The 24,983-nt window shown below is 46.5% G+C and overlaps 5 protein-coding genes across 5 annotated transcripts; 2 read left to right on the top strand and 3 right to left on the bottom strand.

Moving 5' to 3' along the window:
* Positions 1 to 1,679: 1,679 nt before the first annotated feature.
* Positions 1,680 to 2,735, bottom strand: ColSpa_08913 (mitochondrial amidoxime-reducing component 1; the record flags this gene model as incomplete). Its single annotated transcript, XM_049275125.1, has 1 exon — positions 1,680 to 2,735. The coding sequence occupies one exon, from the start codon at positions 2,733 to 2,735 to the stop codon at positions 1,680 to 1,682; it is 1,056 nt and encodes a 351-aa protein (XP_049131082.1).
* A 4,865-nt stretch (positions 2,736 to 7,600) lies between these two features.
* On the top strand, positions 7,601 to 9,391 carry ColSpa_08914 (ophiobolin F synthase; the record flags this gene model as incomplete). Its single annotated transcript, XM_049275126.1, has 2 exons — positions 7,601 to 7,779; positions 7,834 to 9,391. The coding sequence occupies 2 exons, from the start codon at positions 7,601 to 7,603 to the stop codon at positions 9,389 to 9,391; spliced, it is 1,737 nt and encodes a 578-aa protein (XP_049131083.1).
* Positions 9,392 to 9,790: 399 nt separating this feature from the next.
* Positions 9,791 to 11,590, bottom strand: ColSpa_08915 (cytochrome P450 monooxygenase hmp1; the record flags this gene model as incomplete). The annotated part of the gene is made up of 6 exons (XM_049275127.1): positions 9,791 to 10,134; positions 10,173 to 10,754; positions 10,806 to 11,265; positions 11,297 to 11,367; positions 11,400 to 11,466; positions 11,534 to 11,590. 6 exons carry the CDS (start codon positions 11,588 to 11,590, stop codon positions 9,791 to 9,793), a joined length of 1,581 nt encoding a protein of 526 aa, XP_049131084.1.
* A 2,835-nt stretch (positions 11,591 to 14,425) lies between these two features.
* On the bottom strand, positions 14,426 to 15,972 carry ColSpa_08916 (averantin hydroxylase; the record flags this gene model as incomplete). The annotated part of the gene is made up of 5 exons (XM_049275128.1): positions 14,426 to 15,020; positions 15,075 to 15,188; positions 15,249 to 15,420; positions 15,485 to 15,892; positions 15,951 to 15,972. 5 exons carry the CDS (start codon positions 15,970 to 15,972, stop codon positions 14,426 to 14,428), a joined length of 1,311 nt encoding a protein of 436 aa, XP_049131085.1.
* Positions 15,973 to 20,957: 4,985 nt separating this feature from the next.
* ColSpa_08917 (uncharacterized protein) lies at positions 20,958 to 21,255 on the top strand (the record flags this gene model as incomplete). Its single annotated transcript, XM_049275129.1, has 2 exons — positions 20,958 to 21,090; positions 21,143 to 21,255. 2 exons carry the CDS (start codon positions 20,958 to 20,960, stop codon positions 21,253 to 21,255), a joined length of 246 nt encoding a protein of 81 aa, XP_049131086.1.
* Positions 21,256 to 24,983: the final 3,728 nt, after the last annotated feature.

The raw sequence follows: 24,983 nt of genomic DNA on the forward strand, positions 1-24,983 counted from the left end.
CCAACTTCGGAATGCGGGAAGTACGAATAAAACCCGACGGCATGAACGTAGTGCTCCTGGATGCCAGGGAGGGTCTTTGAAAGTCAATCTGCTGAGCTATCATATGTCGCCCAGAGGTTTTAATTAATAATGAATCGATGACAAGGCATGGGGCGGTCTTGAAGTTAACCATGTTGACGAAAGGTGCGTGTTGCGGGGTAGCTAGAGTGGGAGCTTTGACAGTAGGGTGCTCTATCCATCGCTGCCACTGACACGATTTCTTGATGAGTTTCCATTGCGTTGCGCCACATTCAATGACAACAACGGCAAGCCCGACAACTTCGCGTTGACAGCCGAGGCCCTGTGGTCAGTCCTGCCAGGCATGGCAATGGCCACGAAACCATCCAGGTGGATGATCTCGTGAGCCCTCACCATGCCACTGCCCAGCCAAGAGCGTGAGCGTCATTTATAGATGCGCGAAAAGCCTCGATGATCTTATTCTGATGTACAACAATGATAATTTTGTTGATCTGGCCCCCATGACTACACTAATCTTGAGTGGCAGCCCAATGCGCTGTATGACTCGTATGTTCAGTTTCGCGGGTCGACGCCTGACTCTAATCGGTTTGAGGTCCTCTAACCCTATAACTTCAAAGATTGCCAGTAACGCATGGTTCTAGGCAACATCCCTGGCAGTCTTGAGAGCTGGCTCGGCATCCCATCTGTGCGGACCATGCACCTCTATGTTACACACTAGTACCAGACAGCTGCCCACCTTGTGGCATGGGTACGAGTCGAGACCTGTGAGATGGCCAAGAGGCTTGTCCATGCTATCATGGTATAGATTCTAAACTCCCCTTTTAAAGACTGATTTCGATAAGTGGACGAAGTCGAGCCTGAGTTTCCACGGCGAGTGACAGATGACTGCCGATAAACCTGATAGCAAAAAATGCTACATACTATAGCTGATCGAAGATAGTTGACCTGTCGTACTTTTTATTCAGGTATGCCAGACGATTCCTCGAGACGCGGAGCCCGATAGATCGTTATGAAGCCGTTAACCCTTTCCAACCTGGAAACTGACCTTCACAAAGTATTCAGTACAGAACCCATCGTGGTCAGAACGGCTTTCCGATCTGCTCCAAATCTCCTACGTATAACGCTTGGAAAGATGTGAACTAAGCCTCTGAAGTAAGCTGCAATGGCTCACGTAACATTTTACGAAGGTCATTGGAACACAAAAGGCCTAATGTCGATACTGTGAACTCAACCAGCAATACAGCCTCCAAAATAAGACCAATGTTTACGGTTAAGCACTTTATTCCACCCAAACCGGAAAAGGTTGACATTCTTGCAAACTGGACATGCTTGGCCCGATAGCTGTGGGGGAAGTACGAACTCGGGTAGGGGATTCATGATTGTAGGTTTTCAGTTGAACTAAGGAATCTGACTGCATAAGGCCGCAGAGAGAACTCCCACACAAAGCATATCGACCATTTCTGGCTTAAGTGTGCTAATCTGCAACGCAGCAAGCATAGGTGCTAGCTTATCAACTCTTTCCAACTGCTTGAACCATTGGAAATCATCAAGAGGAGACCAGTGTTGCACAGCTACTCATCAAACTCGTCCTATGTATCAAAAACACCCACTACTCTACACTAGGAAAAAGTCGTGTGCAATTCGTTGCCAAACAAGATTGGTTACTTCATTGGGTTGATGAAGAAATGATCGTTCGTCATGGCCGTGACATCGAATTTCATCCCGACTGATATCAACCCTTCCGTGCGTGGCACACAAAGCATCCCAAAGCTTGGTTTGAACTTCAGACCCGGATCGATTCTTCGATATTTCATAAGCTGGTCCCACGGCTGACGTGGGTGCTTGTCGGCCGTCTCAGGGTGGACGTTTGGAACCTGGCATCGGAGACAGCGACAAACGACGTCCAAGTCGAGGGGGACTCCACCGTCATTGATCCGCAGAGCTTTCCATCCGTCCTCGATCCATGGTTCGTTGCCCCGGATGATAATGTTTGGGCGGAATCGCTCAATCTCGATCTCATTCTCTCCGGCCTGAACGAGTCGTCCATTAAGCTCCCCTATGCTAGCCATGGATCCGACGAGCACAGGCATCATATCGGCAAATTTAACAGCCTCGCTACGGCCTAGAAGCTTGGGCGCACCGCAGCCACGAAGCACACGAGGTGTTGGGCCCTTGAACATGAGGCGAATATCTATGTTCAGAAAGTCTGAGATTGGCTGAGTCAGACTAGCTGGATACTCCCAACCATCTGTCTGTTCTCCCCAAATGCCAGCCTTCGCCAATTTAGCGTTTTTGCTAAGCCAATCATTTGTGGGATGGGCCGGAATATCGAACTTGTAATCTCTCAAACCAATGATGAGTTGATCGGTATCAGGGTCATAGCTTGTTCTGATTAGGGTCAAGTTGGAGTTGGTTCGGATGGTGATGAACTCGCGGGTCTCGGCTGCGATGAACATCCAGCTGCGGTCCAAGTCTAGGCCAGTTCGGAGAAGTTGTGTAGACTTGACTTCGAAGCCACGGCATGATTTGACTGGGTAGACACGTAGAGCCACGATTTCATCGCTTGCAGGTAAGGGAGGCAACGGTGGTGATGCAGTTGACGTACGTCGGCTGAGTGACTTGCCCAAGAGGGGAAGGAGGTGAAACGAAGTTGCCAAGCCAATGGTGACGAGAACTAGTGTCAGCGTGTGGACATAAGATATGTCTAGCAGGGCCATGTTGTTTTGGGTCGAAAAGCAAGAGGTTGGATGCAATTCCTTGTGACAAACGAAGATGGACAGATGGAGGCTTCAGAAGGGGTTTAAAATGCGATGCTGACTAAGTTATTCTACTTACAAATGAAGGCTTATTTTCCCCAATCCCGTCCCGCCCAAAACCTCACACCAAACCAGAGTGCGTGACCCTATGGATAGTCTTCCGCCAACCACAAAAAGATTGTGGAGTCGTCAATAAGACAGTTTCTAGTTGATTTGTCAGCGATTAGTCTGAGCGGGCCTGATTTATTGCGAGACCGAGACGAGCATCCACAGTCGGCGCAGTCCCGCGCTAGTCGTTTGATTCCAACCACAAGCATTCGTCATGTATTCTACATAGATACAATTATAATGAAGACGTCTATCTATGAGACTCAAATCAAAAACTTTTTGGAATTGACGAAGTAACTAATAGTTTGAGGCAAGAGTCGGTATTCGACGATGTCAAGGGGCACGCCAGAAACCTTTGTATGCACTCCCAAATAAGCCGCTCCTTGAAGATTACAGTGTTTGTAAAACATTCGAAGAAAACAACATCATTCACATTGACGCATCATACATAGCTATCCGAGGCATCTCGCCGCGTCTGGGCGTCTGGCTATAGCTTTGGGGTCATGATAAAGGGTTAACTCACCTGAGCCTATCTGGATGGCAAAGCCATGCAGGACCCAGACAATTTTTTCATCTTTTTTTTTTCAAAGGGGGGGTGGGGGGTTGGCAATGGATGGAAAAAATGAAAAATTCAATGAAGATTGTGGGATATTGAGTCCGCTAGCATTGTTGACAACCGAATATCACAGCATACTGGGTGCGAATGTAGCTAAAGTGGTAGAATTGAAGCAGCAACTCATGTGTCGTACTATCGAGGGAAGGGATCGCAAACAGTCGTGTTGAACTGAAACAACAAAATCAAGCTGATTTCCTGTATCAGCCCGCAGATGCTAGACTTCATTATTGGCTATGCCACCATCGCAAAAGAGAGAGAATAGGTCCGAGCTTCTGTGATCTAGTGCCCTCTGCACCGTTAGAGACAACAATAACTGTAAGGTGATAGAGTTGATTAATCAGTGTAGCTACTACCAGAGGCCGCCTCCACGACCGTAAGCTTCGCAATACCTCCGCCCCTGTCGTCTTACCTTGGGTCTCCGTAGTTGAACTCTATTATTCGCATGCTATCGTCAGATTGGTTCTTCAATATCCGATAATTTATCAACGGTGGTTGAAGAACATCGTGCTATTATAATAACAGATATCAAGTCATTGTATTTATGTCATATTTGATGTGTTGAAGGCTGTTTGATCTAGTCCCTAGTCATCTTACTTCAAGGCAGCTTCAGACCTTTGTAGACAACGTCTTCTATAGTACCGATTACATGCTTGCATGCTTGTCTAGCAATTGTTGTTATCATCTGCAAGTCCCTCGCCTTCTGAGTAGCTTCAGTCGTTGCTTCTATATTAATGGAACATGTCTAGCGTAAGGGACTGTTAAGATCGATAGATAGACTAGTATCCACCGTTGGTTTGTTAGCATAAGGCACCTGCACCCAAGATAAGAGTCCAAGGCTTCAGGATGCTCGTGAAAAACACACACTTTAAGAGTTGCTGTATCCAGAGAAGCTTAGTTACTACTGCAAGTAGCTCACTACTTATGACCATAAACCACTTTTGGCTTGTACAATGCCTCCAAGTGGGCCTCTTCTTCCTCCGTCAGGAATTTTCCTTTCGCATTGAGTGTGTCATCAATTTGTTCTAATTTCGTAAACCCTACTATGGGACTGGTAACTCTTTTATTGATCCATGCCAGTGCAACGTGGCTCATAGGCCAGCCTTTCTTCTTGGCGACCTCTGAGACTCTAGCTCTGATGGTCAAGTCCGATTCGGCCCGTCCAAGTGGACTGCCAAGCTTGTTTTCAAATTCCTCTCTCTTGCTCCGAGCGCCTCCCTCGGCAGAGGGCAATCGTGTGAGGCGGCCATTGCAGAGAGGAGACCATGGAATGAGACCAACTCCTGTTTCGTTGCAGTACCGGATCATTTCTCTTTCCTCCTCTCGGTATAAGAGATTATAGCAGTTCTGCATACTGATGAACTTTGTCCATCCGTGTAGCTCGGCCGTGTACTTCAATGGTTGGACTTAGCTGTTCTGCATAGGTGTCTTGAATTATCAGAACAGGCTTACCTGCAAGCGAGCAAACTGGTATGCCCACATGCTACTTGCACCGATGTACCGAACCTTGCCTGACCGGACAAGATCATCCAGGGCTTGCAAAGTTTCTTCCATGGGAACAAGAGGATCGAAACGATGAATTTGCAAGACGTCAATGTAAGACGTGTTGAGCCTACAAAGTGACGCCTCAACAGCATTGAATATTGCTGCCCTCGAAAGCCCAAACAAGTTTTGGTAGTCTTTCGATTTCTCCAAGGTTGGCGCATAGTACGGATCGGACACATTCTCACCCACGGGCCAAAAACACTTTGTCATTAGGACGACTTTTTCTCTAGGAATGTCATGCTCCTTGATTGTCTTGCCAATTATTGTTTCCGACGCGCCGTTGGAGTAGATGTTAGCTGTGTCCCAAGTATTGATCCCTTTGTCATAAGCGGCTTTGAGAAGGCAGATAGCATTTTTTTCGTCAAGTACCCAGGGGCGAGCACCGGACGAATCTCCTAACCCTGCGCATCCAAATATGGGGACAGAAATGCGGAGGCCTGACTTGCCTAAGTGACGGTATTCGCATTTCGTGGATTCCAGTGACTTTGCCAAACTGGGGTGGAGGGATACAACAGAGTGTGCCATAATGACGGTGAACGTGCTTCCAAATTGAACGTGTGACTAAAACGCTGATCAGATTTTATATTCGAAGATTAATGGAAAGAATGGCGTTCCAAGCCTACCTGTTGTGTAAGTGACAGACATTGCACAATGTTTCAGTTCCATGGAGTGGTGCACCTCCCACCCAAGCTCAAATCGAGTGTTAGACTACCTAAAGTTAATGCAAGAGCGATAGCTAATACAGCTCGATAACTCCTCTTGTACTCGTGATAAAGGCATGTGGACTAAGGAAAACACTCACCAAGGCCTTAAAATGATAGTTTTACGCAGAAAAAATGACCGACTACGATGAAAGGCTCTACAAGTTGGACAATACAAAACGAGTTTCTCTGTTATTCCTTTCCAGGTTTATTCTCGCTGGGTTACCCTAAATAGTATTATAAGCGAGCTTGAGCACAAGATGTTTTGCCTTTTCGTTTGACAATTTGGTAAACGAACCTAATACAGCTCTGCGAGTCCCTGCGGAGTTTGTTTGTCATGTGTCACCATTCTACGACGAGACAACTCTAATCACCGACTGCCCACTTTCCAAGCCTGGACCCATTGCGAGTCATACTAGCTTGTGTGATTGAAACAAATGGTTTTTGTAGCTTTATACACGTGTAATACAGAACTGGCAAAGTTTATGAACCAAGACGACATTACCGCCCTCCCTCAAGCTATCAAATATGAGGCCACGGCAGATTTCAAGTTTTCGATCTCTACATGGCTTGAGCACCAAACTTTGATCCGGGAAGTATCAACGAGGCGAACTATTGGTACAGGGCATATACAACAGGGTTTTTTGCATAAGTAGTCTCGAACTTGAGCTGCATTCCCATGAAACTCTCATCTCAGGCATAATGGGCTAATACTTACTAAGCTTCTTCCATGATGAATCTTAATTGTTAGAAAAGTGTAGCCGAAAACACCAGGGAGCACTGAACTGTGAGAGAACCGGTACGAAGACTAGTAGCTTAGGCCAGCCATTCATAATTCGTATCGTTAGGTATCAATCGACCTCCAAGTCCAACCCAACATGACTCAATCTGAGGTGGTATCTTGAGCTAAAATTTCATCGACTTGATGTTTTGTCACTGCAACCCGGTACTTAATAGATTTGTAGCTAAAATCATTCGGACCAAGTATTCTGCGTTTTTGAGTTTCTTTTGACTCGGTCAAACTTCCGAAGAATAGAAAATTCACGGATAGAACTAACAGTCATAGATAGTTGAGGAAGAGAGGAGTAGCGCTGGTAAATGCCGATTGGAAGTGTCCTAGTTCCAGTTGGAGAAGGTGCCGTGTTGACAAGGAGTTTGTGACTAGCAAGTATGAAGTTCCTACAGAGTTTGTTTGGAGAGTCTCGCTGTTTGATTTCTGATGAAATAGGTAAAAGGTTATGGTAGTTTACAACCCCACTTCTTCGTAGTTCCTAGAGAATCCTCTCAAAATAAAGGAGAACGTCCTCTGTACTCATTGCTTCCCATCTAGTTCCCAAAAGTGATCAAAATTGGCAAACTGATATTTTACATTTGGCCGGCCAGTCACAAAGAGTTGTCATGAATAGCATTTGGGAACATTCCGCTTATATTGATCATGAGGTGGCCTTGTCTACAGGCTGCTTTACCAGTCTTCCCATTCGCATACATCTGCGGAACGATCTTGCCGACGATGCCACAAAGCAGTCGATCCAGGACTGGGGTTTACATGTAGGCGATGGATGGGAGCAGAAGTCCGGCTCCTCATGGAGCCCGGTAGGTAACTGGGGTGCCTTCATTTTCCCTGAATCGCTCCCAGAACGGTTGGGTGTAATCACATATCTTGCAAACATGGGAAACATTCATGACGGTACGTCTTCCAGTTGAGACTCGTGCCATTGCAATATCTAAACACTTTAGACCTCTGCGACAATCTTTCGTATGAGGAAGCCCTCGAAGAACACAACAATCTCAGTCAAGCGATGGAAATCAATGCCGTAGGTTTCCATCGCGGGGCCAAGACTCATGACCGGTCGATGAAGATGAAGAAGTACCTTTCCAAGTGTCTTCTTGAAGCAATAGAGATCGACCGCCCACGTGCCTTGCGCATGATTGACTCGTATCGATCCAAATGGCTAGATGTAATGGAACGCAGCACCATCAACAACATTGAAAGCCTTGATGAATATCTTGTTTTTAGAAATCTTAACGGCGGCATGGAGTAAGTGAAACCAATCAGCAGCTTCAACTGAGCAAGTGACTGACATGGCACCAGGGCTTTCTGGAGCATGGTGGAGTTTGGCATGGCTATAGACATATCTGAAGCCGAAAAGCAGCAAATTCAGCCACTTTTCGCGGCCGCCGAATCAGCGCTTGTCCTAACGAACGATTATTGGAGTTGGGAACGAGAGTGGCGACAGGCCCAACAGGCCAAAGACCCAAGAATCGTCAATGCTGTATATCTGTTTATGAAAACCGAAGGCATCGCAGTTGACCAAGCAAGAGAAGTGGTGCGCAACCGAATCCTAGCTTACGAGGCCGACTTTTTACGTCTCAAGACCGAATTCTTTGCACAGAACCCCAACATCTCCGCACACCTCAAAAAATACGTTGAAGTCTGTGGTGTTATCACGGCCGGCAATCACTACTGGTGTGCGAATTGCCCCCGGCACAATTCCTGGCGCAATGGAAACGCTTCCCCTGTCAAACGAAGCTTTTCTTTCTCGACCAGTGACACCATTTCTGACAATTGCACTTTGTCGCCGGCCCCTGCTAGTTCAAGCTCCATATCGCACACGTCGTCGCCCACAACCGACTTGACACTATCAGAAGTTATCGGCTTCACCATTCTCACTAGCGATGATCAAAAACCCCTAAAGCTCAGCGACAGTGCCCTGGAAGCGCCGCAGCATTATATTCGCTCGATGCCATCCAAGGGCTTAAGGCGATCGCTGGCCGAAGCACTCAATCAATGGCTGGTTGTGGATGATGTTTCACTCGATCAGATTACGAATATCATAGATCTGCTGCACAACTCATCGCTCATTCTAGATGACATTGAAGACGAGTCGCCGCTTCGTAGAGGCTTACCAGCGACCCACATGGTATTTGGTAGGGCTCAGTCTATTAACAGCGCAAACTTCATGTTCGTGCAAGCCGCTCAGCTCGCCCGGGCGCTGGAAAATCCAGCTTGCCTCGAAACCTTCCTTGCGGAGCTAAAATGTTTGTTCGTCGGTCAGAGTTGGGACCTCTACTGGAAGTTTCATTTGCAAATCCCAACGGAGCATGAGTATTGCGAAATGGTTGACAGCAAGACCGGTGCCATGTTCCGGCTACTCACAAAATTGATGTTTCACTCGAGATCTGTGCTCGCAACTGACAAGGTGGCGCAGCTCTTGGGTGAAATGTGCGACCTGTTTGGCAGATTCTTCCAGATCAGAGATGACTTTATGAATCTCAATTCAGCCGAGTACTCGGATCTCAAGGGATTCTGCGAGGACTTGGATGAGGGGAAGATGTCTTACCCTGTGATTCTAGCTTTGCGACAGAACCAAGAACACCGGGACCAGCTCATGGGCATCTTCAAGCAACAGGCAATGAATTCTGCCAGAGGAGCCTCGAATGAGCCTGTGCGTCTCCCGCTCGAGACGAAGCGCTACATTTTGAAGCTTTTGAAGAGCTCGGGTGCTATGAACCTGACATTGAAAAAACTACAAGAGCTCGAGGCTGCTTTAGAGAATACGATTGATGTTTTGGAGAAAAGGTTTGGAGAGATGAACCCAGTTATGCGGGTTCTTCTGAGTAGATTGAGTGTTCGCGATGTCGCTCTGTAGAAATTATTAAGTGTAACTTTTCTCATTCTGAATCGAATGATGTTGCTTTCGCCAGAGCTCACCGAACCTGTGATTTCATACCATGATCATAGTACAACACGCGCCTTCGGAAGACCAAGAAAACAAACAACGAAATGCAAGGGGAAAGCGTGACTAAATATCAACCATAGAAAGTATAAGTACTAAAAACGAGCTAACAAGGATGCATCCCGTGGAAAGCTTCTTTTATAGATCATCTTCTTCCTAGTTATTTGTCACTTAGTTTGAATCAACACACCTGCAATGATCATTTGCTCTCAAGAATATCAAGTCTGATGCAACTAATATTTTGAACTTGTATATAGGGCATGTTCAAAAGCATATAGAAAAGACTAAGCCGTGGCTTAGTCCTTCATTCTTTCAAATTCTAAGCCCTTGAAAGGGGCGGTAGCGGACGTGGTATGGAGAAGCTTTCCAAAGACCCAATAACCGCGCATCTCTAACGAAATCTTCTTGTTCGTGGACTTGCTCCCAATCAAAGCTCCACGCCAGTTTTGCGATACAGATTCGAATCTCCATGTACGACAGGTGGATACCTATGCAGGACCTTGGTCCGATAGAAAATGGCTTCGATGCCTCCTTGTAATCGTTCCCAAACGTGACATCGTGGCGTGGGTGATCCTCAGGGAGCCATCTCTCAGGATGGAATTCTTTCGCATTGTAAAACCACCTCTCATCACGGGAGGTAACATGAGTTGCCGTGGCTATAACGGTCTGGCAATTGTTAACGCAGTGATCTCACTTAGATTTGGGCCAAAATTCATTACCCCTTTTGGTATCCATTTCCCAGCAACGTTGGCTCCAGGGCTAACCCTGGGTAAGCCAAAGGGCGCGGGATTAAAGATACGCATTCCCTCCTCTATTACGGCATTGAGGTACTTCAGTGACTTCGTAGATTCACCGTTAATCTCGCTATGCTGTCGGAATGCTTGGCGTACCTCCTCCTGGAGTTGCTTGAGATAGTCAGGGTTTTGCAAGAGATGGTAAGTAAGCGCAGACATAAAAGTGGAGGTGGTCTCAGTCCCAGCAGCAATCAATGTGCTGCCTTGAGAGGCGAAGAAATCGATGTTAGCTTCTGGAGCTTTCTCGCGTAATAAATGACTGAAAAAGTCGAACCTCTCGATATTTCCTCCCTTCTGAAGCCGCTGAGCAGCCGCATGACGAGCGTTGGCTAGATACTTATTGCGCATCACTTTGCTCCTCTCATTCACTAAGCAGTACCTCACGAGGTTCTGAAATGCTTTCCATCGACGACGTACCACGTAGCCAAGGGCAATTTGAAACCCGCTATTAGCAAGCATGTGCATCCATTCATTTCCTTCTCCTACTATTTGTTAGCTTTGATTCAATTTCAAGTATCAGTACTGCTACTCACCTCTCTCAACTGTGCCAAGCTCCTCGCCGAATGAAAGATCCGCAATCACGTCAAAAGCAAGCCACATGTACCATTGACTCATGTTCATGCCCTGCTGAGTATTACCATGTTTCGAAATTTGATCCAACAGAGAGTCAATATGTCGTATAACAATATCTCCCTGGTTACGAAGAGCGGAAGCGCTGAATCCAGGGGCTAGCCGTTTTCTGATGCCTTGATGAATATGCGGATCGACCTCCGTACCAATTGATCCACCGACGTCTGATTGTTTGTAGAAAGTGACGAATTTGCGAAAGAATTGGGGGTGATTGATGTTTGGCTGTCCATAAATGTCCTTGGTTGATTGTGGATGAGCGCATGAGAGCTCGTTTGGACCAATCCGCACAAAATCGCCATATTTCTCATGGAGCGCTTCTATCTCCCAAGGCCATTGACCCGAGATCCTAAGGTTATTAAGAATCTGAAAATTTCATAGGCATAGGAGATCCTACCATTTGCGTGACACCCAGAGATCCTGAATACGACCAGAAACCGGACCTTGTGTTGGTTAACCTTGAGAGTGCTTCTTAGGGTTAGATTCAAAGAAGCACTAACCCGGGAAACTAGACAGTGGATGAAAATAGAGGTTATAGATCGATGACAGGACGAGGTACAAGATACCCTATTGGGCTTAGTTCTGATCTCCAGTTCCGTGAAAATGCAGACTTGATCATGACTTGTTGACTTACTAAAGCAAAGGAATAAAGAGTAACTATTGCACTGAATGAAACTATCCAAGACATCATTTTGGTAGAATTCATGAAAAATTGGTACATATTGGTCCACGTTACAGTTACTGACAATTTTGTATGGGTCACAAGATAGAGAACAACGGGATTCCGAAGTGATCAATGAAAACCGGCACCATGGGGCTATGGTATCGGAAAACCGAATGAAAATGATAGTCCAGCATTATGTTTTCATCGGCAACCAGGAACTGTTCTTTCATAATGTGTTTCAGATAGAGACGATGGCTGAATTAATGCTCACTATCCTTGAGAAAGCTTACGATTCCCTCCAAAAGTCCAATGTACATGCTTGTTAGAGCATGTTCCTAATCAGAGCCGGAAACACAAAGTTATGAACTAACAGGATAAGTTCTTTAACAAAATTATTTTGTATTTCCTGAGTCATTCAAATGTAGGAAGTACTAGTATAAAACCGATTGGACCCTTGCGGACAACATCTCCACATTTTGGTTACTCAAACAAACGCTTGTAATCTGTGCGAACATGATAGGGCGGGGGTGCTTTCAGAGATGGTTTCACCTGTCAGGGATAACAGAAAGTCAACTATCAACGCCTAGTACTTGGAGTCTGCTAAAGTCTAAAAAACGACAGCCGCTGGTCTGTGCAAGTAAAGCTGTCGGATGCTATCAATGCATCTCGTATTTATGAAGAGCGAGCAGACCAACTTAACGCATCAACTGACCCTTTCACGCAATGAAGAACTTAGAAAATAACACTTTTGGATCAAAGGTGGATACTGCAGTGGAGATTCTGGGCCCTGGTAATAACGAAGTCAACTAGCACCCGATGCGATGTAGATAATTACTTCACCGGGTGTCAAGGAGTTTCATCGGCACGCTAGTCTGCGTAGGTAGCGCCACGGTGTTGTTGTTGTCGTCATCATCGAGAATTGGGAAAGTTCCAAGCCGAAGCAAGGCTTACCCCGCTGCGGATTTTATGCGTCTAGAAGTCAGTCCTCAAAGGATACCGATAGCGTGCGGAACACTAGCTCTGGTTGACAATCCAACCCTGAAAGCTCGATATCATGTGTCAATAACTTTCATCGACTTCCGTCCCTTCGTTCACTTCTAATTTAAGAGGTGGAGTTCACGGAGACAGTTGAGCTCATCAATCCATTATCTAGCAAGCACGCCTATCAGAACCATCCTATTCCGGTCGAAGTATCTCTAAGATGTCCAAGTTTATTAAATTCTCAATTCCATTTCAAAATTACCAATCAGTACCAATGGCCGATGCGGAAAGGGACAATCATGGCAGCCGATCTAGCGAAGAATCCAACATCGCTTTGATAGAGAAAGAACCATCTTGCCACAAGAAGTCGTCTCGAACTCGAAGGGCTCTAAGCTATATTAAGATGGCAATGAAGGACCCAGTGTTTATCGTGGGCCTTCTATTCTTCCAAGTGGGAGTCGGAAGCCTGTTTCTTGCTTGGCGTCATTCACATCGCTTCAATGGACGCTTGAAGGACATTGCAATGCAGTGTAGGTGGCTACAGTCTCTCAACTGCACATGAACTGACTAGATTAAGCGCCTTTGTTGGATCGCATCGAAATTCCACTGGTCCCACGCAAAAGCTATGCTCAATACGGTATGGGAGGGCCCGAAATCTGGCGTGCCGAGCCTAGCGAGGAAGTTGATAAAGCGTGGGAACGTGTTACAGCTGAATATCTTTTCCCTGTCAAAGAGTCGGAAATTACAGCCATGCGCAAAGATCCTTCTGTTGTTGTGCCAATGCCCGACAAGTACAAGACCGACGGGGAGACTACATACATGGCTAAATCGGCAGTCTTCCATAACATTCACTGCTTGGATTACATCCGGAAGGCAGTCTATTCCAGCCACTACTACCCCAATGGGACTGACGACAATCCGTTCCATGCTTATCACACAGCACATTGCATCATGATTCTCTTCGAACACTTGACGTGCTCAGGTGATCCTGGTGTATACCTCTTTCGCTGGATGGAAGAGTTCAATCGCCCGATTGCCGACACGAATATTTGGCGCCAGTGCTGGGATTTCGACGCTGTTTTAGACACGCACAATAAAAAGGCGATCAAAGAAATGACTGAAACGGATGTTCGGAAGCCTAATGGTGCGAAGGTTGTTCCAGCTCCTGATGGTGTTATGAACATTATCAGAAACTACCAGAAGACTCACCCTGATTATAATCCCGGACAGTAAACACTCCAACCCATTTACAAGCCAAGGAGGAAAAAAAAGGGAAAATTAGAGAAAAAAAGGCAGAAAGAAAATAGAAATACTTGGAAGTATGACTATTGGATTGCGGGTGAAAGTGATTCTAGCACAAAGTGGGGGTGTAACGCACAGACTGGATAGTTCTCCTAGTTACTGTTCGATTCATCTTTCAGACTGCTTCTAGAAGTTACTTAGTACGCCCAAATTCCATCTTCCGATATACCTCTGAATCTTTTTCAAACCCTGTGTGTCTCCTCAGGATGGCATTTGACTTGAAGTATTCATGAGCAAAGCTTGCTGAACTTGCCTAGTTGCAAAAAAAAAAAACCCCCCACTTCCCCTGATTGTGGGACATTTGGCCTGAGAGCCACTGTTGATTTCGATGCTGCTGAACTATGAGATTCAACGCAGAGATAACTGTGCAATAAAAATCGGTCTTCTAAGACTGAGCCTATTTTCATTGCAGCCAATTTCCGACAACACTATTTCTACTTACAAGTAGCTAAGATTATGGCTAAGTTATCTCTAGTCTTCGCACGCGCTTATCTGTCGTATGCTGAACAAACGTAGCCTGTGTGTTGCACCAAAAGTTTGCGTTGAACAATACTCTTCATTTACTATCTAAGACGCAGTTTAACCCTGCTTGACTCGAGTCATACATCTATACCCTGTCCATAGATAGGAACTGGAAACATCTTTCTCCCAATCGTACATCTCGGCGGCTTGCAAATCAAATGAATAAACAACTTTCGCAAGTGCCATCCTTATTGATTGTAGTGCCACAGCTCGCCCAATACACATTCGCGGGCCAAGGAGAAATGGGCAATGCGAAGAGCGGACATCACCAGCAAACTCAGTGCCCGGGCCATTGTTAAACCAACGATCTGGACAAAAAGCATCGGGCCGAGCCCAGTACAACGGAGATCTCTGGATAGTATACATATCTGCAGAAACATTGATACCTCGTGGGATATATATGCCGTCAATAATGACACCCGGCGATGTCCTATTTGTCCCTTTGCCGTTTGCAGGCGGGAATAGGCGCAGTGCCTCCTGTATGCACCCATTGAGCATTGGAAGCTGTCCCAAATGAGCTGCTTGTATGTCATTGGGTGAGGTATATCGGTGTTGAAGCTCTTCTTTTAGTGCCGCTAAGTATTTTGGGTGACGCAATAGCAAGTTCATCGTGGCGGAAAGTGAAGTAGCAGTCGTGTCGTAGCCAACCATGCTGCAGCGTTGTTAGTATGGATGCAAACAATCTCGCAACCTAGTTATCACTTACACAAGGAGAGACGCATTGCTCTTTAGCTCCTTATCGGTCATTTGAATGTTTGTTTTTCTGCATCTCATGATTGCGGTCAGAAAGTCCTCGTTGCTGTCTTGACGCTCATATCTTCTGTTACGATAAAGATTCGTCAGCTAATCGGACCAATAGTCAAAATGTTGTTTGACCCACTTCCGCAACTGAGCTGATGGCAAAATATCGGTCGGGAACCAGAACAGCAACGGTACTAGACTAATCCAGATATGAATTAAAGCCTGTGCTCCAGGTATAGCAAGCAGAACTTGAAAGGCCTCGAGTAGTGGGCTAACCATGCAGAAGGCTGTTTTGAGCCGCTCAAACTTGCCTGTCGCAGTGTCAGCTATTTATGGACTAACTTCAACTGAGTATACTTGTTGGAGTGCCCATACCGAGCTGATCTTTCAGTAAAGGTTCTCCGAAGGACAAGTCGCTGATGATGTTCCATATTGTCTGTGACAAATGAGGAGTCAAATCTATGACTGCTTCATTGTGGCACGCTTGCTTAATCCTGTCTACTAACTGATCGGTGTGGTTTTGCTGGATTGGCTCCTGATACAGCAATGCGCGATCGGTGAAAGCTGATTGCAAAGCTTTTTTTAAGCGCTGATGATCCCCAGGAACAGTGGCAGTGAGAAGGTTCGTCGCCGGCCAGATTATTTTACCCATCATCGCTTCTAGAGTTCCTTCTTTAGTGAAAAATAGGCCTTCTTTGGCTGACGCTCCGGGCCTATGGATAGCGGTTTGAGCTTCAATTGTGGCAAAAGAGACTTCGGTGGGCGACAGCCTGACGACAGGACCTATATAAATCAGTCACCGAATATAAACCACTTGAGATATGCCAGTTATTTACCATACTTCCGGTGGAGCTGTTGGACATCACGGTTGAGTCGTTGGTTGTGTACAGCGCGCATTAACCATAGCTATGGAGTAGAGTGTGTTGGCATTGACTGGCAGCACTCTGGGGAATCCACTGGGACCAAAATACTCACCGGAGATACTTTTGCCGTAAAAGGCCCAGGGATTATGGCGATTGGGCTGAGATAATAGTTGTATAGAAATGAGTAGGCTAGTCCAGAGAGAAGCTACAATCCGACGTTAAGATTTAATACATTGCAAATGCCATCACACACTCACAGTCCCTAAAATGAATTTGAGAACGTCATTGTAGCCGAGACTTTTACGAAGGAGTGTAACTGAAGTTAGACTGATACTTGTAAGATTTTGAGAAACATCGCCGCCATCAACGACTATCGAGCTAGCATGCAATAATGAGCCCATTGTGTGTCTTGGTCTGCCAAAGAAGCTGTGTGATGTAGTATTATACAATGATGTATGCTGAATTGCCACGAACATCACGTCGCAGAGGATTACTGCCCTATTGTATTGGCAAGAGAGCGAGTGACCCGATAAACAGGAGTGAGTTGCAGGGTTCATCCTGCTTCACAATCATAGCTCTCTCTCTCTCAAGCACTGATAGAGATAAACACACAAACAATACGAATGGAGCGCTTTTACTACTCATTATAGGTTTGAGTCATTGTAGTCGTGCCGATGGCATAAGGTTTAGGCGATGCTCTATATGTACAAGCGGAATTTCATACCCTTGTTGAACATTGTATCAACATATCACAGCCTAACAATGGCAAAAAGGGGCTTCCAGATGAGCACGAGGCCATCCGACACAGGCTCTAGTTAGGCTGTATGTTTGTCATCACTATTTTTTTATTTTTTGGGTTCTGTTAAAGTTATTATGTTTGTAACCTTGTTCTTGTTTCTTACAAGTGCTGCGCTGCTTAAGTCCTAACTATCAGTGATGCCTATAGCCCTGTACATTTGTGGGTCGTAGCACGGCAAGGCTTGCTCTATACTCCGGAGTATCGTTTGTCTCATTGGATCCTTCAAGCAATGAGTCTCTGATCAGGGTTTCCAATACGCGCATAAACAAGAACATCCTCTCCTGACTGTGAAACCCAGAGTTGTAGCTAAGTGTAAATCTGAGGCGACCACGGTACGTGTAGCAGTACACTGCAACTGCTTCTGTCTGATGACCCAGAGTCAACCAGAAGTCAACGATCTCTATATCGCCGTGAACTTGTTGCAAGAGCCCATCCAACTTTCCCAAGCCACTGTACTCCACTGATGCCTGAGACGGCCTCTGTGGCGAACTGTTCCGACTCTTTTCTCCCCCTGCACTTTTCACACTGAGCAACGGCTGCATAATCTGAAGTGCATCGGGGTTCCGCTGGAACGCACGTCGCTGTTTCTGTATTTGCCGGGCTGCATCCAATATTGACTCAGGGTTTTCGACATATGCTGGGCAAGCAACAAAGTAAACTGTTGCTGCGTGCTGCTCGGTATTGAATGGATGTTTGCACAAGGACCTAGCATCCACTACGACACCGCCTAGCCAATTGCCCTCTCTGAGACTGCTGTGTTGCTTTACTGCCATGATCACCGTACCGTTCATCAGATCGTTCATGGATATGTTGTTCGCTTTTGCCGATCTGGAAACCGCCGAAGAATCCTCGCTTGAGAGCACAAGACAAATGGTACTAACTCCGCTGGCACCAGGACCTGGACGATCTGCAACCATATACAGGGGATGGGCCTCTCGAGCTTTCCAATTTTTCAGCACATCGGTGGCCCATTTCCACATCCTGGGAGAAGTGTTTCCTACGGCCGCTGCGATATCTAAAGGCGGGGAAAGTCTCTCAGCCTGGTTTTCAAATTTTGGCGAGAATGGGAATGCTATCAAACTGCATAGATGGTTAAGCAGCATAAGCAAACCAATTCCATCAACGTTCTCGTGAGAGGCACACAATAAAACCTCCTGGGTGTGAGGCAAAAAGTGCAGTTTCATCCCAGTGGTAGGGAGAAGGTTCGAAGACAGTTTAAGTGCCGATTCAGCCGAGAAATGGACAAAAAAGGTTTTGGAAACCCATGCATCCACATCGTCTGGCTCAAGGGTCGATACCTTCATCTGGGTGCCTTCTGCGACAAGGCCAATGGATGGCTGGTCGCACCGGAGCGAGATCCAAGCTCCGCGAACTCGTGACTTCGCTTCAGCTTCGGACATGGTATACCGAAGTTTAACAGAAGATGAGAAGTAATAGTTAATTTGACCTGGGACGCCATAAACCTGTCGCAGTACAAGCTTTTCTCTAGTATCTTGTTCTCGGGTGTAGCAACCGGATGCCTCTCGGATCCACTCACAAGGGTGACGGTCTGAGGCAGTGTGGTCTCGATTCATGGCGGGGCAGGTCGTGGACTTGTTCCTTGACAAAGACTTGGTATGAGAATCCGCTTTAAACTATACTTGTTGCGTCGGCAGTGGATCGAACGACTTTATGTTTTCTTATATACACAAGATATATCTGTAAGTAGTCACTGGGCATGGTGTCCATGTCATTAACCACGGGATTGTGATTAAGCTTGCTAGGTGTCCAAGAAGGAATGTGTCCACTACGTTTTTTACCAAGACCACATTTGTCCAAAATTTGCGAGCCAAATAGTTGGAAGCGTCAATATCCGAAAACCTCGGAAAACCTTCGAGAACGGGTGGAGAGGGATAGGTACGCTTGGTTGCACCATTTGGGCTAGTTTAACAGTAGACAAGAGATTGACCTTGAATGAAAGCTTGCTTTACCCGGAATTAATATGCCCATCCGATACTTGACTCTGTATTTCCAGACACTAGATACTTTCAACACTAGAAGCCACAGCGACAATGAAAGTACTATCAAGTGTTCATCATGAAAGCCATAACGAGTGAGGATGATATTATTGCTTAGGCAATGCATACATAACGAATCTATGCGGACACCTGGCAAAGCTTGGCTATGTCACCGACGTTCACATGAATACGCGATTCCAACGATATTTCTTACCCAACTATATCACAGCAGAATAAACTGTGATTCTTGGATGATTATGTTCCCAAGTTTTATGGCACCAATCAACTTGCGCTGCGAATTTGGAAAGTGATGTTCAAGGATGTGGAATCAGAGCCCGAGGTTCCCTGCAGGTGATTCTTCAAAAATCGGCATTTAGCGGAAGCTAAACTTGACTGCTACAAGCTTAGAAATGACTCGTCGATATTTCATCTGCACGAACACAGTGATTAGATACTGCTGAATGCTAGGTTGACTGTTCAACCAAATGATATGTATCCTCAACCTTATCAAGCCCTGTTGGACCCGTGAAAATGGAGGTAAATTAGAAATAACAGCCTATCCAACTTTACTCTCCATTCATGTGAACTCTGTCTCATGGTCTCTCCACCCAATAGCCTTGGGTTCCAATATTTTAGAAGAGCAATAACTTCGTATCATATTCGCCGTACTTTCTGCTTTAAAGTTCCTTCTAAGTATAGAAAGCATAACTCGCTTTGTTGGTGGCATCTAAACAAAAGAGCCCGTCACAGGTATCATTTCGCGAGTCATTCCGATTCGCCTTTCTCGTGAAATGTTAAGCGCTCCCTTGCATTAGTTCTTACACAATTTCAAATCTTTTTTAGAACGCTTACTGAAATACTGATACCTCCTATATTTCCTTATCCCTCGGGAATTGTAGAGAAATACGCGATAGACCTGTAACCTTGGCACCAAAACCTCGACACACTCTGACGTGAGTCGTAAACAAAGTCTGCCAGGTAGACGTAGATGTATTTCTAGCCGCTTCAACTACCCTGCAGCAGTCTTTTGGAATCCTGGTGAACTCTGAGCATAATTATGGGCATTCATAGGCTGTCGCAGACCCGTTACGTATGGCAAGACTAACAGGTTTCCAGAGGCGGGGTAGAGCCAATGAAAGCTTACGACACTGTTAGAGTTGCTCAACCACTAAACAGGTTCTCTGATACCTCAGTTACCTAGCTACTATCGGGTATACCTGAGGTACTAATGTTCACTTTCGATACGTAACTATTACTGCTACTAGGTAAAAAGAATATGAGTTAATGATGTCCTATCAGGTGTCGATTAAAATACAGAGGAAAATTGGCTTTCATGGTTTATGTTTCAGCTATTGACAACATAGCATCTTGCCGCATTCGAGCGAATACATCTAGGTTATATTACTACTCTACTTGTTAAGAAGGTTCCAATGTATCCCTGCTGCCATGATACCGACCTTGACAAATGTGCCAGTCACTCAATCGCTCATCTCTTGGTAGACTGGACTGCTAGATAGACGGTATATATACATAGTGTTCAGCTTAGGTAAGGGAGTGCTCTAACTATGTGACCGTTTGTTGCCATGTTTTAGTCTACACTAATATTGCTGAACCATTTGATCTACTTTGAACCAAAACTCCCTCTATCGATACTTGACATATGTTTCTGAGCCATGATTGACTCGACGTATTTCATTGATTCTGCCACTTTGGTACGGAGGCAGAAGTATCTACTCCGAGGGCTCCTCCTCATTACTTTGCTGCTCGTAGCAGCATTATGGATGAGCGTAGATCTTAGACGAAAACGCAAGCTCTCTTTACCCGTCGTAGGGAGAAAGACAGACACAGACTTCAGATTAGCACTAGACGAAGGCCGACGGTTGGTGAGTTTTTTTTTTTTTTTAAGATCGAGGGGTTGAGGAATCTGTCGAGAGGCGTTTATACTGATATATCAACTACATCAGTACCCAGACAGGGCGTTTGTACTCCCCTCCGAACCGCCCATTGTCATATTGCCTCATATTCTCATCAACAAACTAAAGTCGGCTCCAGAGTCAAAACTCTCCGCAAACAAGGAAGTCTGTCGCCGCGGCTTAGGTCAGTACACTGACCTGGGGACTCCTATGCCAGAGCTGTTCCACGCCATCCAAATCGACCTCACGCGTCATGTGCGGGATTTAGTCCCTGTCATGCAGAAAGAAGTCATGTATGCATTCGACAAGAACTTGCGGTTCGATGACGGCGAAGAATGGAAAGAAGTAACGGCCTTCGTCCTCATCAAGCGTATCGTCACCATCATGAACGCGGTGGGTTTTGTGGGCAGTCAGCTATCAAGAAACGAAGAATGGCAAGAGATTGCATACAACTACTCCAGTGATCTCCGGAAAGCATTTGACGCACTCAATGGTTGGCATTCGTGGCTTCGACCAGTTGTTCACCCCCTCATCTTCCGGCGCATTGGTTTCCATGCCAGGCGTCAACGGGTAGCTGAAATTTTGAAACTGTCGATGCGCGCTAGCGACACAGAAATAACCAGAAACCCTTCATTGATGGACTTTATTCGAAAAAGACTTGGACAAGCACGAGCTGAAGATTCTTGGCGCCTTGCGAGGATGCAACTTCGAGCGGCTCTTGCTGGATCAGATACAGTGGCCCAGACTTTGACAAACGCTATCTTTGATATTGCTTCGTTTCCTGAACTTGGTGATCCTTTACGCGAAGAATTATCTACACTCACCTCATCCTTACCGGCTGGCAAGTGGGATATGGGCATGTTAAGGAAAATGTCCAAAATGGACAGTTTGCTGAGAGAATCAGCGAGGGTCGACGCGGCGTTTTTAGGTGAGCAATGCCTTGAGCCCCTCCCCACAACTTACTGACCACAGAGGGGATGATTGCAGTTGCCATGGGTCGTGTGACGACAGCGCCGTTGACCTTGGATGATGGATCTGTAGTGCCCGAAGACACTACCGTCTATTTTGATATGTACCACACTCACAGGTCATCAGAGATACAACATGGCACAGACACAACAGCATACGACGGATTTCGCTTTAGCAAAATACGAGAAGAAACCGGTTGTCCAAACAAATATTTCGCAGCGACAACTGGCCCTGATAACTTACCGTTCGGTCACGGAGCTCATGCATGCCCGGGCCGGTTCTTTGCCGTTGCAGAGATGAAGATTGTCCTTGCGCACCTAATGCTCAATTATGACATCAAATTAAAGTCTGGTAAAAGACCGGAGACTAATTATAGAGGAATAGCTGTGATAATGGACAGGAATGCTAAGATAATGATCAGAAGAAGATAGTTACCATTAGTTGGATGATACTACAAGAAATCAATTGTTCGTTGGGATATCAATGAGCGCTGCCGTAAGTAGCCGTGTCTTGGCAAAATGTGCGCGTCTCAATCGATTGCTCTCCCGCAACGCAGGCGCAGACAGATCGATTCTCGCAAGTGCAAAAAGACAAACTTCGACTTGAAAACGTCTGCCATGCAAGCTACTCGAACTCTCTGTCTCTATTGGTGACGAGTAAAGCATACTTTCAGACTTAGTGGCAGATGGTGTGACACCTCGAAGCTGCAGTGATCAAAGTTAGGTATCTATTTTGACAGAAGCTTGCTGCCAGGGGAGGTGTGTAAGCTTTGTATAGACACGAGCAAAGAAATTTAATTTCCTAGCCCTCGGCTTCTTTACGCGGATAGCAGAATTGCAAAAATATCCCAAGAGGGGTGAATTTGGCCGATGTATTCAGTAATGGAGCCACCGGACAGCCTGTGTGGCCAGCAGTTGTTTCTCTTGGTGATTCGGTCCCGGTGTTTTCGAGAGACTTAAACTTTGAAGGTGTGCCCACTGCGACAAGTTGTGCATGGTCGTCTTGGAAGGCTAAGCCAATCGAGCCGATATTCAGCAAAGAGGGTCGGAAAAGTTATCTACGGTCTATGAATCACTGGTTAGTTTGCTTCTAGCCCGCATCGTACGATCTGAATCCCGGACTAAGCGTTGGCATTACTCAAAGACTTGATCATTTCACGCCCGCTTTCACATGTAGAACATAGTTCATCATGAAATCTTTCTAGCAAAGTTCCAGGCCCAGCCAGGCACCATGTATTACGGTGAGCTTCAACCTAGAATCATAAAATTCGAGTCGCATAAAGAGTCAAAAGAGAAGGTTTACAAATCGCTTGACTTCATTGAAAATCAAGACATGTCAAAGTCTTTTAGTATGGAGCGAAGATGGCGAGTACAGATATCAATGGCATCCCAGGTGAGATCTTTCTGCTTCCCTATCTCAAGTACTTATTACTGATTTGATGCCCATAGAGAGCCTTCCAGCGTCTTGAGGAGGTCTGTGAGAGCAAACATACTACTTTGAAACTTAGCACTTTGATGTCCTGCTGTAGAACTAAGACCTTCTGCCACTTACCGGGCTTCGCGAAGTCCGATTGCCCAAGGCGTTACAAATCACGATACGCTTACGCGACGGATCCAGGCCGAGAATCAACTCGACTCTAGGGTTAACGCGGTGCTTATGTCGCTTCCAGCTTCACAAGGAGGGGACATAGACCTGGTGACGTGGGAGAACCTTGTGAGATGACTAGACCACGATGTATTCTAGTTATCGAGGGTCAATGGAACTCGTTTTTATCAAGACCTGAACTATCCACTCTAGTATCCAATTCTACTCGAAAACTGTCGTTTTCTTAGTTGTTGACTGGCCTGCAGCTTGTGTTCAATGAGTCTAGTACGCCTACTTCGCTGGTGGCAATAATGAGGTTCACTGGAACCCGGTGGGATAGCCGTGCAGACCATCCTGCTCGCCATGAGCCCAAAACGCGCCATCAAGCAGGCACAAATGCCAGCAGAGGGACGATAGTACCTGTACCTAACCCGTCTCTGGTGCGGTGCGTGTCTAGATATCTGCTACTGTGATTGTGTTATATGAACAGAAGAACTGTTAGAGTCTGTCGGTTTGGCAAAGAGCGCTGATGGCCTCTAACCCGGAGCTGCTCGAGGAACCGATCAAATGTCGGCTCGGCTAGGAACTGCTCCCAGTATAATACGGACTCGGTCCCGCTCCCGACTTGGAACCCACTATTTCTGCCCAAGCGAGCAAAACTTTGTAAGCGAGGCCGCTAACCGAATGATGCGAATTGACGCGAGGCTTTCTGGGGAATCAGAGGCACAGAAATTGGGTTCGCACCGCCTATCTCTAAGCGAGCTGCCGGAAGCGAGGATAGCCGAAGGGGCCATCCACTTGGCGGCGGACCACCATTGGCTTCGCCCGTTACCGTGTCCATCACCTTTTCCCGCCATTCCAATCTCAAATGTGGCCTGTGTCCGACATTTCATAACGGCCTTCGCATCCGGCACGATTCGACGTGAACATGATTCGAGACAGCTACCCTCTTTTTCACCAAGCGAGGGCCACGTAATAACGGGCCGGCCGACTGACAGACTGGCGCAGATGCAGCTGGAATTCGCGACGACATTCCCCCGATTCGGCCTGCCAAGCTGGGGCGCTACGGTACTATGTAGACCACCTTTATTTCACTTGCATGCATCCAAACAAACATGCGCCGCCACCCGACCATGCCAATGAGAAAAGAGCACAGTCCGATGGTCAAAGAAGGGTCGCGCATAGAGGATGGCAAGATGAGCCTGGAATGGCCGTTTGCCAAACCTATCAATGGCGTCTTCCGTATCGTCAGGCTGGGAGTCCTACCAAATCTCACGCACGGCTAACCTCATCCGTCGCCAGACAGTCAGAATAAGCAGATTGTTCCCCAAACTGCCATCTATGATCTCCATCCTGGATGTTCGGTTTGCGCTTGCTGCATTCTCTCTCACATGGCGCGCCCATCCAATCTGATGCTAGCCAGCCCCCGGTCCTTGCACATTGAAACCCCAGTGCCTCCCGGTCGCGATGTGAATGCGACCAATCACCATCACTCGAGTCCTGTCGAGCCTTGTCTGGCTTCCATTGCATGTCAAACTTGCCAAAGCTGTTAGCAATGTGTTTTCCACCTCCAGGGCCCCCCTTTCTTTCACCTATTCTACCGCCAGGGGCTTGCGTTATCCAATCTAACAAGCCATGGGCATGTGCTTGCCTCTCGCACTTCCATCGTGTTGCAATCTGCACCCGAGCTTGAGCGGTGGGGGGCCTGTGGACATGCATGTGGAGGAGGATGTGCAGGGAAAACGTGCA

Source organism: Colletotrichum spaethianum (genome assembly GCF_022836535.1).
Source record: "Colletotrichum spaethianum MAFF 239500 DNA, contig25, whole genome shotgun sequence".
Taxonomy (NCBI): domain Eukaryota; kingdom Fungi; phylum Ascomycota; class Sordariomycetes; order Glomerellales; family Glomerellaceae; genus Colletotrichum; species Colletotrichum spaethianum.